General features: G+C 34.5%; 1 protein-coding gene across 5 annotated transcripts in view; it reads right to left on the reverse strand.

The window, feature by feature from the left end:
- dyrk1b (dual-specificity tyrosine-(Y)-phosphorylation regulated kinase 1B) overlaps positions 1 to 16565 on the reverse strand; it is an 81853-nt gene that overhangs the window by 10058 nt on the left and 55230 nt on the right. For 3 of the 5 annotated variants that reach the window (XM_005158216.5, XM_005158214.5, NM_001168265.1), the window contains exons 2-8: positions 14006 to 14151; positions 11242 to 11361; positions 10966 to 11154; positions 9216 to 9363; positions 5365 to 5651; positions 2388 to 2534; positions 395 to 556 (exon numbers count right to left, since the gene is read on the reverse strand). In XM_005158216.5, coding sequence (XP_005158273.1) covers positions 395 to 556; positions 2388 to 2534; positions 5365 to 5651; positions 9216 to 9363; positions 10966 to 11154; positions 11242 to 11361; positions 14006 to 14068 — 1116 coding nt within the window. In that variant the 5' untranslated portion in view covers positions 14069 to 14151. The remainder of the gene's footprint in view (positions 1 to 394; positions 557 to 2387; positions 2535 to 5364; positions 5652 to 9215; positions 9364 to 10965; positions 11155 to 11241; positions 11362 to 14005; positions 14152 to 16565) is intronic. The other 2 variants (XM_005158217.6, XM_005158215.6) reach the window with 1 other exon arrangement.

A 16565-nucleotide genomic window follows, 5' to 3' on the forward strand; every position in this document is an offset into this window, starting at 1 on the left:
TGAAGGGTGAGTAAAACCGACAATTTTCATTTTTTGCGTGAACTATCCCTTTTAAAGTGTATCATGTCTTAGCAACTAGCATCTCAGAGACAGATAGAGTATGGCTGTGAAAATGGCTGTGATGAAGGCAAGGAGGAGAACAGATGCAGTAGGTTGAAGGTTCTGTTGGACCTCAGAGGCAGGTCAGCGGAGAGAGGAGGAGGTTCACTAGTGCACATTATATTTCTTTCAATTTCATCCCCGACAAGTTTTTCACCACCCTCTCCTCCATTTTAGCCCAGCGTTTCTCTCTTCCCCTCTCCCTGAGGATAAGGTGTGGAGCGGGTGACGTGAGCGAGGAAAGGGGTTCTTTGGGAGGAGGGTGAAGATTAAGTAGAAGCAGAATTTTACTCACAGAGGCCGAAGGATAAAGTACCTTCTTAATGTCCTTGTTCTTCTTGACGGTCCAGAGGCCGTCGGACAGCTTGTCGAAGTATTTGCGTGCTTTAGGGGCCTGATCCAGCATATGGTTGGGCGGGACCCCCAGCACCTCCACTATTTTATTCATCTGGTCCACCTGAGAAATGTACAGTACAATGTTAGGGAGAGATCCACACAAGCTTCGCTAAAATGTTCATGTTAGCATCTTAAACAGTCGAACTCAGATTTAATAGCCCTCTTGAATTATGAAACCCCTGAATACTTTCTTTGGCATGATGACAGTACATAATATTTTACTAGATATTTATTCAAGACACTAGTATTCAGTTTAAAGTGCAATTCAAAGGCTTAACTAGGCAAGTTATGGTAATTAGGCAAATCATTGTATAATGAAGGTTTGTTCTGTAGAGACAATACAAAAAAATATTGCTTAAAAATTAAAAGCTGCTTTCATTCTAGCTGAAATAAAACAAATATGATTTTCTACAGAAGAAAAAAAAATATATGATATAAATATTATACAAAATACTGTGAAAAATTCCATGCTCTGTTAAACATCATTTGAGAAAAAAATTCACTAAAGAATTCACTAAAGGCCGAATAATTTGGATTTTGATGAAGCATTACATTCTGAAATGCATTAATCCCTTGCAGAGTTAACTAAGCGTTTATATTCAAGATCTTTTGTTTAGAGCGGTGCTATTTAAGCATCTGTTATTATTTTAAATAAATGTTTTAATTTTAAAATAAAGTTTAGATAATTTAATAATTTATTTACTATGATAACAATTTATTTACTAACAAATTATTTAAACTTATTTTCTAATGCACTTTTATTTAATTCTATTTATGATTTTGTTATTTTACATATAAACTTGATTTTTAATAGTTATTTTAAGTTTATAAATTGTTTTAGGTAATGTTTATTTTAATATTTACTCTATTACATTAATAGATTTATATAACAACAATGTTTAAGACTGCTGTTGTGTACATGTATATATACACTACTGGTCAAAAGTTTGAGATCAGTGTGATTTTTAAATGTTTAAAAAAAAAAAGCTTCTTCTGCTCACCAAGACTGCATTTATTAAATAAAAAATACAGAACAAATTGTAAAATTGTGAAATTTTACTGCACTACAAAATAACTGTTCAAAAGTAGTTAATCGTTTAATTTAATAATTTATTTCAGTGACTTTAAAGACAGATTTCCAGCTTCATTACTCCAGTCTTCAGTCACATGATCCTTCAGAAATCACTCTAATATTAATTATTATTATTATTATTATTAATATTATTAATAATAGTAAAAAATGATTAATGACTGGAGTAATAATTTAACTTAAAACTACATACAATAAGAAAGCAGTTTAATATTTAATTTTTTTAGATTTATTAAATGTTGCCTTGATGAACAGAATATATATATATTATACTATGTTGAACACTTTATATTTTACTATATACTTTACTAAATACTATATACTTTACTGAATACTATATATTTTACTATGTTGAAATAAAATTTTATTCAAATTAGCGTCTATTCAACTCTTAAGTTCTATTTACATTTCTATTTTTTTTTCTTCCAATATTCATTTATTTTACTATTTCAATTTGTTAAAAGGTTTGGCAAAACTAATCTGGGGATTTATAGCCTTGCACAGCATTTTAATAATCAGTTACTGATAATCAAATAGATTTATATATATACCACATCAGTGTCAGTTATAAAATAACCAACCAATCAAAAATAGTTGGGGCGGGGAATGTGGCATCTGCTGTTTAAAACATTTAAAGTAGTAACTGCTGTAACTGTCATCAGCGTCTTGAAATAATAATAATACTTTAAATATGCATAAATGCCAGCAATCCTGGGAGTTTCGAAAAATCCATCTTCTTTCCTGTTTGTATGCCTGCATAAGTTTACACAAGCTTTGCACAATAGTCATCGTGTAACCGTACCTCATTGGAGCCACTAAAGAGCGGTTCGCCCGTATGCATCTCCACCAGGATACAGCCCAGAGACCACATGTCTATAGCCAGGTCATACGGCATGCCCAGTAACACCTCTGGAGAGCGGTAAAACCGGCTCTGGATGTACTGGTAAATCTAAAAGAGGAAGAAATCATGAATGAAAGACATGCACAAACACACAATGCACAAGTTTCAAACAAGAGAGCATAAATCATCCTACAAAGGGTACTTTAGGATAACAGCAAACATGGTCATAACATTTAAGCAGCAACAAACTCAAGTGCTTAAAACTATTTAATTATGTATAGACACTAAAATATTTAAAATAAAAAAAGTTTTATCTGTATTTCGCTCTGTTGTTTTTATCTGTATAACTGTTTGTAATTTGATTATTTATTACAATTATTAATGTTTTAAATGTAGTTAAGTTAGGGAAGCAGTTTATTCTCCAATTATAAAATTGGATTTAAGAATTGTGAAATTTATTAGAATTTTTATTAGCCTAGTTATTGCAATATTTAATGAATTAAAACAATAAAAACAATTTTTTTCTTCTTTATTATCATTATTATTATTTATTATTATTATTGTTATTAATATTAATAGTAGTAGTAGTAGTAGTAGTAGTAGCAGCAGCAGCAGCAAATGTTAGAATTTTAGCAGGGCAGGAGAAAATCCATGACTGAGGTTTAAAAAACATTGTTGCAATTTAATGTAATGCTGTGGCCATATTTCACTTTGGCATCGAAAACTATATTGAGCACTGATGTTTTTAAAGGTATCATCAAACTGAGAAATGTTTGATTCCTAACAGAAGTGTGTTACAAAGAACAGTTTTGTCCACTCAAAGCTCTCATTCTAGAGGGGAAAACCCTTCGAAATCATTAGGGCACAGGGATCTCTTTAAGCCTGATTTATACTTCTGCGTCAAACACCGGCGTATGCTACGGCGCTGACGCATAGCCCTTCGCCGTGGCCATCGCCGTCACTGACGTGCACCTCTCAAAAAATGTAACTACACGTCGCAACGACGCGTAGCATAAGCTCTGTGATTGGTCGGCTTGGTAGCGCTGACGAGTCTGGGCGGGACCTAGAGGCGCGCGAATGGCGCGACGCCGCGCGAGCGATTGTTTACAAGTGTGGAGTCCCGTGAAGGAGCTCCGGATGGAAAGTTTTGTTTTGTGTTTACCTCATAGTTAAAGTTGTTGCACGTCCGCCGGTTCCTGCCTCAAAATGAGCGAGTTTGAGCCACTTGTACATCCCGGAAGTGTTCAGGAAATGCAAAAAAGTAGCGAAGAAACTTGACACAGAGGAACATTTACACCTCACTGCCAACTAGCGTTTCGGAAGTGTTAATGCAGACCGGCAGAGACAGCGCGCAGAAGTATACATGCACAGCCACGCGCGTTGCCTGCGCCGTGGGTTACGCCGGTCACTTGACGCAGAAGTATAAATCAGGCTTTAGAATGGAGCACAGCCATGCTGCATTTTCACCTTTGTCCATTAGGGGGCAGCAGAAGCTGTGAGTTTAGAAAGGCGCAGCAATGCCACTAGGAATCTCAAGCAGTAAAACCCATTTCAGCTGTGGGAAAGTCCTCTAGAATGTGCTCTGAATGCACATCCCACCAACTAAGTCCATTGCGTTTTTTTTCTCTATTATAAATCCCCTTTACCATTAAACGTTCAACACAGCACATCTCCACTAGTCATGTGACAGTGCAAGTTTACCACACTGTAAAACACAACAGTTAACTTTATCAAATGAAATGAGTGTAATTAACTCAAAATTATTGTGTTGAAGGTAATTAAATACCTCATTACGTCAATTTAGATGGAGTAAGTTCACAGTGCTCATATAGATTACAGATTAGAACTCAAATGGTTTGTAGCGATCGGTTTCCTTGAACGGTTTGAGTTGCCTTAACTTAATGAGTTTTACAGTACTCAGTAGGTTTGAGTTCTCTTCATTTATTGGATTTTAATGTGCTCAAGTTGCTTCGTTTACTCAAATGTATTAAGTTCACAGTACTCGTTAGGATTAGTTTTTGAACTGAAATGGTTTGTTGCAATAGGTTTCCTGGAATGGTTTGTTACCTTGACTTTTTGGGTTTTAGTAATAACTATGCCTGATCTTGCAATGCCCACATCATCCCTAATATTTTATTCACCCCTGTATCAGCCAATAAATTTTTTGTTTTTTGCAATTAAACTGCAGTTTCTATGCAGTTTTACATGATCCCAAGTTTTTAACCACAGTTGCTTGTATCCCAGAGCTAGATGAGCTTTTGGATTTAAATATATATATATGTATTTATTTAATATTTTTATAGGAAAATTACAGATCTTTGGGCTGGGTAAGACTATTCCCCAACTGTAATTGCTTCGATCCCTTTCAAGGTCTCATGAAATTTAGTTTCAGTCTGTTAGTTTAAGGATATCTATTAGCCAGTGAGCACCAAAACAGTGACACTATTTACATTTATAAAATATTAAACCGATAGAAACATCCACAAACATCGTCACTTCCACCTAAATGGATCAACATTTTTTCATGTCAACTTTTACTTCAGTTTCTCATTAAATCTTGACCAATCAAATGCTCTCTAGTATCTGACATGCCCCGCCTCCTGCAAGACGCTTCTCATTTGATGTGCTTGAGCTCAATCACTCTCACTGGCACAGCTGTGATAAAACTAAACATTATTGGCTATTTTTAAAAAGGAGGAGCTACTCTAAATCCCGCCCTAACCATGTTTTAGTTTAGGTCAAACATCGAATAAAAACTGCACATTTCAAAGCACTTCATGAGACCTTAAAGGCTGCACTGAAGCACCAATGAAGTTTATTAAATTGAGAATAATCCTTCAAGTTTTCCTCCTTTTGGAGGACTAAGGGGTGAGTAAAAATACCAGGAGCAGTTAAAATGTTTTATTCTGGAAGTGAAGAAATCCTTGACCAAGCTCACCCTCTGTCCTAGCTGGCAGGAGCTGCCGAAGTCCACAATCTTGATGGCGCTGCGCTTGGGGTTGCAGAGGAGGATGTTCTCCGGCTTGAGGTCGCAGTGGATGATGCTGAGCTCGGGTGTGGCCAGGAAGAGCAGCGCCGTGCACAGCTGCTGAGCGAACTTGCGCGTCAGGTTGAGCGAGACGCCGCGGAAGTTGGTGTTGCGCAGGAGGTCGTACAGGTTGTAGGAGAGAAGCTCAAACACCAGGCACAGGTGGTTACGGAACATGAAGTGCCTCTTTAAGTGGACTGAGGAGACAAATGGGAGAAAAAAAAACATTCATCAGAGCGACTTAAAGATATCACTAATACACTACAGAATTTTAGGATGGAACAGTTAATCTGAATTCACATACAAATCCACTATGCACTGAAGAAACTGATTCAAAGGCGATTTATTGGATTGACTAACATTGTTTTTATGGTAAGTGACTATAAACTATTTATTCGGGCTGAATTTAAACAAAGAAATTAAGTTGAACATTACTACATTTAATTTGCTAGTTTAAATTCCGCCCATATAAATTGTTTGCAAAAATTTTGCAAAAACATTTTTTTTCTTTTTTCATTCAATGTAAAAAGTAATTAGTTACTTAAAGGAAGTAAACCAATTGCCTTGAAAGCAACAAGTTAACTTCACATTGACTTTGCCATGACCTCTCTTGGCTTTAACAAACTTATCCTATAGGTTTTCACAAACTTTAACAAAGCGTTCTTCCTTACTCAATGCTGCGATTTCCAGCCAAGAATTATTGTTCATCTTGTTCTCCCTTTGATCACACATGGACGGATCATAAAGATGTCTGTACAATACATCTTTTTCAGACAAAATCTCTTTATTGCGACTCAAATTCAACTCAAATAAAAACAGGACGCCATGTAAAACTGTTCGCTTGAGTCTCAAAATATTTTGTGTGCTCCGCCAGCCGAAATTATGTCACACCCACCCAAAGCAAACCTTCACAAACTCTGCGATGGCATCATATTTGTTGTGCACACTGAGTTAAATAACAGAAAGCTGACTGGCTATTGCATGTTGGTCTCATTTGTAGTTGTAATACTGAGAAATACATTTGAACTAGTGAAATAAAGTACTACAACACCACAAAAACCAAGCAACAACAACAAAGAATTGAAATGAGTATTAAATGTAGCGTTACATGGACATCGGAAAAATAAGACCTGTGCAAAAATATTTAAGACCTAGAACAGGGAATTTAAGACTTTTTAGACCTAAAATTTTGATTTTTAAATTTAAGACTTTTTAAGACCCTGCAGAAACCCTGTTATTAAAGCCAACTAATCCTATTTTTCAGTGTCAGACTGTTTTAGCACATGTTTTCAAAAAACTATTACAATATTACATATTAAGTGCTTCATTAAGTTTAAAAAAATCTGCAATTATAGTCTGTATTGAATTTAGAAGACACACTGGAGTCTGGAAGAGCAGATTTATTTTACTGTATATCATTTTGCTAGATACAGTAAAGCTGAAACAAAAAAAATATAATAAAGGTGTATTGGAAAAAAGTTATTAGTTGGTATTGGAAAAATCTGATATTGCAGTATTTTTATCTGCAATAAATATTGCTATATAAATAGCACTTTGAGGGTTTTCTGGGGAGCCTAAGAGTTTTCAGGTACAGAAATTAAATAAACACAATGCAAATAAAAGGCTTTTCCTACTTTGTTTAATCTTGTTTCCTGTCAAAATATCACATAAATTCTAAGAGCAAGTAAAAATATTTGTTTTCACCTTCAGGATAATTAAGTCAAAATTAAGAGCTTTATCTTAAAACAAGCTAAATTATCTGCCAGCGGAGTAAGCAAAATAATCTTGTTTTTGCTTTGAAATGTAGATATCTGGACTAGAAAGAAGACAGAATTATGCAATACATTATTTTGTGTGCATAAATTGTATAATTTCAGAATAAATACAGTAATTAAATACAATTCTGCAACTCCTGGTCAACTATAATTCAGACTCAGCACTGCATTATATTCATATTATTGCATGTGTATTGCATTTGCAGCACTAACTGCTTGAAGACTTGATATGCTATTTATTTGCAAACATTTTTATGTTCCATGACGTGTCTGAGAAAGGCATTTTGTTGTGTATTAGGAGGAAAATAAATATTTTATTATGCTTTTTTGGAGTCAAACATTTTGAAAAATGCTTAATCGCGTTTTTACAAGGTCTTGTAAAAACAAATTTTGTTTAAGACTTTTTAATACCTTCATTTAAGGGCCTTAACTTTTTTCATTGATTAATCAACATTTAATACTTTTTAATACCCCTCAGACACCCTGAATATATAATAAAACACTAAAAATAATCGAGCTGTTTCACTCGTTAACTCTACTTTTCTGCAGTTTATGTTAATATTGTTATAATATAATGTATTGTCATAAAACTTTCAGCAATTATCACAACCAACCATCTTTTGCATAACACAAATAAACAAAAAGGCTATTTAGGGCTAAGTATTTTCTTTTTGTCGGGAATAAGATTTTCCTTTAATTTAATTTCAGGCATTCTATGCATGTTTTAAAATATGCTTCTTTTTATATAAATCATAACCAAAATATATATAAACTAAAATGTATTTATATTAAATGTTATTAAATGAATTTTATAACATTACATAACTTTAAACAACTAAAACTTTGTATTTAATAACATCTGAAGAGTTTATATCTTCTAAATCTCTAAATATCATTTGATATTTTCTTCTAAACTTGGCATTTTTCACAGACTCCTGTGTTTACGCTCTGTAACTTTACTGTCATGGTGACAAACAAGTTCTTCTCATTGTCTTTAAAGTGAAATAACTGAACAGACTGGAAAAAAGTGCTAATTTTAGGAGAAAAGTTTTAGACGGCATTTAGAGGCATTTGCATCTAAACTCTTAATTTATTAGACAACTTAACTAAAACAATGTATTTAATAACAATTATTACACAAGTTAAAATTATTTTAGTGATAAGTGATATCATTTTAGCAAGTCGCAAGTCTACTGTAACTTAAAAAACTATTAAAAAAAATGACACTTATGCAGAAGTAAACTACATCCCCATAAGATCCGTTTATAAAACAGTATCATGTACAACTTATAAAGGCTGATTTATACTTCTGCGTCAAACACCGGCGTATGCTACAGCGCTGACGCATAGCCCTTCGCCGTGGCCGTCGCTGTCACTGACGTGCACCTCTCAAAAAATGTAACTACACGTCGCAACGACGCATAGCGTAAGCTCTATGATTGGTCGGCTTGGTAGCGCTGACGAGTCTGGGCGGGACCGAGAGCCGCGCGAATGGCGCGAGCGATTGTTTACAAGTGTGGAGTCCCGTAAAGGAGCTCCGGATGGAAAGTTTTGTTTTGTGTTTACCTCATAGTTAAAGTTGTTGCACGTCCGCCGGTTCCTGCCTCAAAATGAGCGAGTTTGAGCTACTTGTACATCCCGGAAGTGTTCAGGAAAAGCAACACAACAGCGAAGAAACTTGACACAGAGGAACATTTACACCTCACTGCCAACTAGCGTTTCAGAAGTGTTAATGCAGACCAACAGAGACAGCGCTCAGAAGTATAAATGCACAGCCACGCGCGTTGCATGCGCCGTGGATTACGCCGGTCACCTGACGCAGAAGTATAAATCAGGCTTAAGTCTTATAGACTTATTCTCTTGCTATTGGGTCAAAGCTTTTGCAACACAAGACTATATGTAAATTAACAGCTGCTTGTCGTATACTTGTGTGTGTGTGTGTGTGTGTGTGTGTGTGTGTGTGTGTGTGTGTGTGTGTGTTTTTACCTATGTAGTACTTCATCTCAGTGTCATGTTTGTTCATGAGCTCAAGAAGCCGCAGCTCGATCTGGGCCTGGTTCAGGAAGGCTTTCTTGTTCTTGATGATCTTGATGGCCACCCACTCCTGCTCGTGGTGGTCATAGGCTTTCACCACCTACACAAAAAACAGCTAATTAGCAAACACCTGGGAAGATGGTGGTGTTTTATGACAGTGAATGACAAGCAGCAACATAATATATTGTATGTTTCAAAAGGCAGCTACAATTCTGTACATTTAACATTTATTCTGCCACTTTGTAAACCATTCTTGTTTGTTGGATGATTTATTTAAGATAAGAACTAAGAACACAAAGCACTCCTTGTTTAATTTCTCTAAATTTTAGATATTCTATGAATATTTTAAAATATGCTTAATTCATTCATTCATTCATTTTCTTTTTCAGCTTAGTCTCTTTATTAATCAGGGGTCACGACAGCAGAAAGAATAAAACGCCAACTTATCCAGCATATGTTTTACACAGCGAATGCCCTTTCAGCTGCAACTTGCACAGAAAACAACCCAATTTTCCCCAATCTCTGTTTAACGGTGAGCAGATTTTTCCAACACATTTCTAAACATAATAGTTTTAATAACTCATCTCTAATAACTGATTTATTTGTCTTTGCCATGATGACTGTAAATAATATTAGACTAGATATTTTTCAAGACACTTCTGTTGAAAAAAAAGAGCTGTTCAGCTTAAAGTGACAATTAAAGGTTTAACCAGGTTAAATAGGTTAACTAGGCAGGTTAGGATAATTAGGCAAGTTATTGTATAACGATAATTTGTTCTATAGACTATCAAAAATAACACAGCTTGAGAGGCTAATGATATTGACCTTTAAATGGTGTTTAAAAATTTAAAACAGCTTTTGTTCTAGCCGAAATAAAACAAATAAGACTTTCTCCAGAAGAAAAAATATTATCAGACATTTTAAAGTAAAGTATCAGGAAACATTTTAAAAAGAACAAAAATTGAAAGGGGGGCTAAAAATTCTGACTATATATATATATATATATATATATATATATATATATATATATATATATATATATATATATATATATATATATATATATATATATATATAAAATTAACAGATTTACTTTAACTGAAAAAAAAAATTTAAATTGTAATTAATATGAATAACTATATTATATATGTTTTTTTTACTTTTTAAAAATGACAAAAACACATTATAATTGACTAAACATTTAAAGTAATAAATATAAATTAACTCAAATTAATACAAAAACTATAAAAGATACTAAACTGCAGAGAAAAAAACCCTCAACAAAACCTGTCACTATTTTACCAAAATAAAGTCCTGAGAGAATAAAGAATTAATAAAATAATTAACCTCATCTTAAACATGAAAATAAATGATAATAATAATTTGCAAGTTTACTCTGATTTCAATAAAAATAAAAATTGTAATTAATATTAATAACTATATTATGTTTATTTATGCTAAAAAACACAGAAAAAAATTAAACTTGCCATAATTTGTTATAATAAACCTTCAATATGAAAAAAAAACCCTCAATCAATGTATTGTGAGAAAAAAACGCAATCAACAGACAGCACTTGATAGCCTTTTCTACACATCCTAATGAATAACATGTTTGTTTTTACAGTTTGATTTTAACCCATTATAGATACACATGTAAGACCAAGTCATGAAACCTTTTCTTCTCATGTGCGCTCATACTAACCTGTCCAAATGAGCCCTTGCCAATAAGTGAATCGATCTCGTAGCGGTCCAGCCACTTCTCCCCGTTCTTCACAATGTAGTCATAGTTGTCGTCGTCATAGCCGTCGTTGTACACTTTGCGCTCTTTTTTGGTGCTGGAGTCTTCAGGAGGAACCTGCTGGGCTCGCCGTTTCTTTTTCGTGTAATACACCTGAAAAGCAAAGAAACAGCTGAATTTTTCTGCTCTAAGGAGTTTGCATGAACGCTCTTTCGTATGTAACAAAAAGTTATGGCTCACCTCATTGATGTGCTTATATGTCTTGATGAGATCGACTGAGAGTTTTCGTAGCGGGGCGCTGGCGGGATCTCGAAAACTTGGGGGAATCCTCCTCTGCAGGATGGTCATATCTGACAGCACCTGCGAATCAAACAAGAAGAGTCACACCAACAGAGGAAGAACCATAAATAAAACAAGACAATAATTGTGGAACTGTGTGCTTATAAATGTAGTTTGATTAATTACAAATCAAACATCGCAATATAAAGAAGCTAATTTTTTATTATCCGCCTTAACCAGTGCATAAAAAAATGTAACAAGGGATTCTCCAGCCCACATGCAATAGTGATGCAATGGCTTATGACGTCAATGTGCACGTATACACTGACCAGTAATAAAACCCTGCAGAATATATGAACAAGTTCTGGGTGAACAACTAAATCTGCCTCTGACAGACATAAAAACTCTATTGCATAATGTAGCTGCTGGACAATAGGCCATATAGCATATACATATAGTTTTTCTGTCTTTGTAGTGATGTACTGGTCTTAATATACTGTCATTTGAGGGCTGTTATTTTGAAATACAGTATATACAATTGCATATCAGAGCATGTAATTGTGTTATGAATTATCTAATTGCAGTTTAAAAACAAAAGAGTCACTAAAGCTTGTTTTTGGTGATTGTAATGAACAGTACAAGACCAAACACATTATCATTTTGTGAAATATACTTTGCACATGGGTTATGTGCAAATACAATGCATTTTATAATCAGCCTGTAATTGTGTTATTCATTTATTTGATTGCATCTGCATTGTTTAAAAAAATTCAATGAGGGACAAGTCATAAAAACATCCTTCACAGGACTGTTGACACCTTAACTAAGGCTGCATTATATTGAAAAAGATCTAACATTGCGATATATTTTATTTTGCGATATATATTGTGATATTATTACGATTTCACCAGATTACTTGAATATCTCTATTTGGAAAGAATTTATACTGTTAGATTGATTAGGATGATTCCGCAGTGCAGTTTCCCAACAAGTTGTCAATGTTGTCTGTGCTATTTTGCAGTGTGCTACTGTATTTGCATGTGTTGTGAGTATTTTCATGCATGTGTTTAGTCAGAAATCGATGAATTAATGTTTACTATTTGCATTTCCAAAAAATCTAATAAACAATCTATAAACTTTTTTTAGGTTCCCTGATGCACTTTTGTTGTGGTCTGTGCTATTTGCATTGCATTTTTATATTTGCATGTGTTGAGAGTATTATTACGCTCAACAATCTATAAACACAATCAAGAAAATGATGCAAATAAAATAGTGTTTTATCATGTCCCGAGTCTAACAGTATTCGAGTACAGAAACTGAATGATGAAAACAATTCAATAAAATTAATCATAGTTAAGGTCACAAATGCTACCATTTCTTATACCAGATTGCTTTTATAGTCATACGATTACTGACATTAAAAAAAACGCATGCAAATGATAAATTATAATACAAACTCAACATTGCAGATGCTGAGATGTGACTATTGCCAATGATCACATTGTGATATTGATGCTGAAATGATATATTGTGCAGCCTTAACACATTAATAGTCTTTGTATACAAGTTAAATAAACTTCAGTACAAGTGCAAGACATTACACAAATCTCTAACAATTTTATTTGTTTTATTTTTTAATAAAATACAATGATGAAGACATTGTAGGATATACTTAATCAATTTGCAGTAAATGCAACTACAATTAATTTATTAAAGAGCATGTAACCTTTTTAAACAAAATGTAATGAGTGATGGTTAGAGCTAATGAAAAGATTCACTTGGGGAACAAGCTTTGCATAGGAGTTAAATCATACTTCATGAAAAACAATAGATGCAGTTGCAATTAGGCATGGGATGATAACTGTCTCAAAGTATATCGCAGTTTGGAAAAGTCAAAGGTTTAAAACCTCAAAAATTTTCGCTTTTACCGTTCATTAGTTTTTTTCCTTGAATTTTTATTTACATGCTATCAAGAAATCTGTGTTTTTGAAACCAATAAAGAGAGCAAAAGTCAATGACTTATTTACATTTTTTAGCCTGACACATTTACGGTTACAACATATTAAAAATATTATAAAATAAAAAGTTGCTATTTTTTACTCGGACATTTAAAAAAACAAACTTATTTTAGAGCAGTGATCACAATAACGTGATCACCATGAAAACTGTAGTATTTTAATCATATCGTCTGAAACTTATACTTGCCCATGCCTAGTTGCTATCAACTTGTTTAAACAAATCTTTTCATTTACAGTTTTAAAACAAATTATTAAGAAGACTTGATATAACTGAACATGATGAGGATTAAAGAAAAACGTTGTACACAAAGCTTAGTATAAGAGAGGTTGAATACTTCAATAAAATGTAAAAAATAACTTTATTAAATCAAATAACTGTCTGATGAATTTATCACTTGGCAATACTTTAAACAAAATAGGATGAGTAGCTACCGATGTAGAACATTGCTTTGCATATGGCTGATATATAATGTGTAATCACATGTACTTTCAATTAATCTCATGAATTTATCAGGCTATTTTTATTTATTTATTTACTTTTAAAAATCGTATAGTAATAGCAACAAAAAAATAGTAACGTCAAGTATTTATTAGGCAATTTTTCAAATCGGATGAGACAGTGAAACAAAGAGGATAAGTTTGTGAATGTCGCAGGGCATATGGCGTACATGATGTAATTTAATTGCAAGGAAGTGCGTTTCCGGTACCTGCTGCTGGTCGGCCATGGAGTGGATGTTACTGAAGGAGGGGTGGCTGTGCTGGCTCGACATGGTTGGCTCAGCGGGGGAGAAGCCCAAGGCGGCAGGCTGGCAGAGGGTAGAGGAGGGGGGCTTGCATCCTGAGCTGCTTCCACCTTCATAGGGAGAGAGAGAGAGAGAGAGAGAGAGAGAGAGAGAGAGAGAGGATTCAGAAGACACATTGCTAAAGTACATCGCACACGCCAAGCAAATCCTGACATGGGTGTGGGGGGAAACACTGCACTGCAGGGGGAAGTAGAAATATGAACACACAAAACTCACACACTCCATATTGGAAGTCAAACTGAAAGCATTTTTTTTCTCAGCCTTTTAGCTAAGAAGAGATCTTTGAAATCTGCTTCAGTCGGACGAAAACGATCAGTTATCCTCTCAAGAAGCTCCAGTTCATTTTGGCTAAGAAATTACAGCAGGTCAGCGTGCCTGACAAGCGTGCGTTGGAGGTGCGAATACTCTGTTATACACCTTCAAAGCCCTGAGAATGATATCCAAATCAGAAAAAAAAAATCTCTCAACTTTCTGAGGCAGCATGTGTTTTTTTCCAACAGGGTGGACGGTATGCAAATGCCAGAAAATCACTGTACGCTTTGCTGCTGCCAAACCGGTGGAACAAAGAAAAACGGCCGTATGACATTGCACACCAAAATCTCAGTGGATGATGGGAGTGACTGGGAGGAAAAGCAGAGCTATCCATGGTCCTGTGCTGCCACTCGTTGGCCAAGAATATGCTGCAGCTATTACTTCCAATGCACACAGGCTGCCTGTTAGAGCAAATAACAGGTGCATCACTGCCAAACCTTGTCATGTGTTACATCGGGAATGGTTTTCAGATTTTAAATATAATTTAGAGATATACAGCAGCATTTTCAAATGATAATTAAGCACAATTTTCCCTATAATGTGTCGAGACATTTGCATATTCCTGTCATTCACTAGAGTAGTTTACTAGAGTAATACTGCTACTTTTACAACAGCATACTGTAATAGACAGCTTGCTGCTTTTCACATATGATTGTACATTTGATTTGAGATTTAAGAAATGCATTACATACAGTGCTCAGCATATATAAATACCTCACAGATCTCTCTATTAAATTCATATTTTAAATAGGAAGCTATGCAAAATTATATTTATGCGTATACATTAGATTAGTCAACACTGAAGTCAAATCTGGAGCTTATCTAACAAAATAACTTGCGATAACGGTCCAAAAACTAGCACAATAGTACATCCAAATTTATATGATAGAGAAAAATATTAAATACAAATTTAAAGAGAAGAAAAATCAAGAGAAGCAAACAAATCTGAACAATTTAGTTGATATTTTGCAGGTTGTAATTTATTTTGCTTGAATTTATTTGAAATCTTTCAATTTCTAAATTCTTATGGTGACTAAAATGTTATTTTAATAAATATATCTGTTGAATAAATCAGTTTAGTTCAAATACACCAAAATATGTCACCTATAATCACTGAGAAATGGAAATTCCTTTTTTAAAATGGGGTGTACTCAATTATGCTGAACACTGTAACTAGTGTATATTGTGAAATAAAATGGATTCATGTGAACATGGAGTCAGAAAGAGATTTAAATGACAATAAGGATCCTGATAACACTTATATAACATATTTAATTGAGCTATTCTTGCTAATAAGATCATTTTTTTAATTTGCATTATGCCTAATAGTCATAAAAATAATAAATCACCATCCAAAATCCACATTCTTGACCAGTTTTGTCTTTGTCAGACTAGTATCAATCCCACAACCAAGCCATCTGAGAGCATCAGGTATCCATGGACAGCATATACACATTTCACAATGTAGGCCGGTGAGGTTTTCAGAGCTAGTTATGTGTACAAAAGACCAAGGGACAAACAGAGAACTAAACTACATGCTTATAAAGAATTAATGCTGTCCCAAATATGAAGGACATAAATTTTAACTACAGGATGTGATTTTTTTTCCTCGCCCCCCATCACCAATAACCCACAGTGAACATTTATAAACGTACAAAGGAAGTATCGGACATCTTGGGAAAGCAGCGAGAATGTGCAGAGAGAGTACAGTAATTAAGTGAGATTGCTGAGTGCGGAAGCTGGGATATGAACGTCTAACGGGGATATGAAATGGATGAGATATTCCACAGTGAATGCTTTTATTGCTGCTTTCAGGAGCTGACAGGTGAGGAGTAATAGGGGTGAAATTTATCAATGACACATTACAACTTGAAATAGCCAGGCGATCAATGGCCGTAGCTTAAACAAAGTGTAAAACGACACATCTGACCACCATCAATCCCAGGGAGTGACGGCGAGCACTGCTGCTACATGCCCATAGGAGGAGTCCCAGCACCAACTCACTGACAGGAAGCCTGCCTGGATATACATATGTGAGTCATCTCCAACTCATTGCTTTTTTACTTCAGAGCCTGCTGCGAATGACAATGACGGCTCAATCACGAATGCAAAAACCTTTCAAATGCATACATGATGTTTTTTTTCATTTTTA

Source organism: Danio rerio, chromosome 16 (assembly GCF_049306965.1).
Source record: "Danio rerio strain Tuebingen ecotype United States chromosome 16, GRCz12tu, whole genome shotgun sequence".
NCBI classification, from domain to species: Eukaryota; Metazoa; Chordata; class Actinopteri; order Cypriniformes; family Danionidae; genus Danio; species Danio rerio.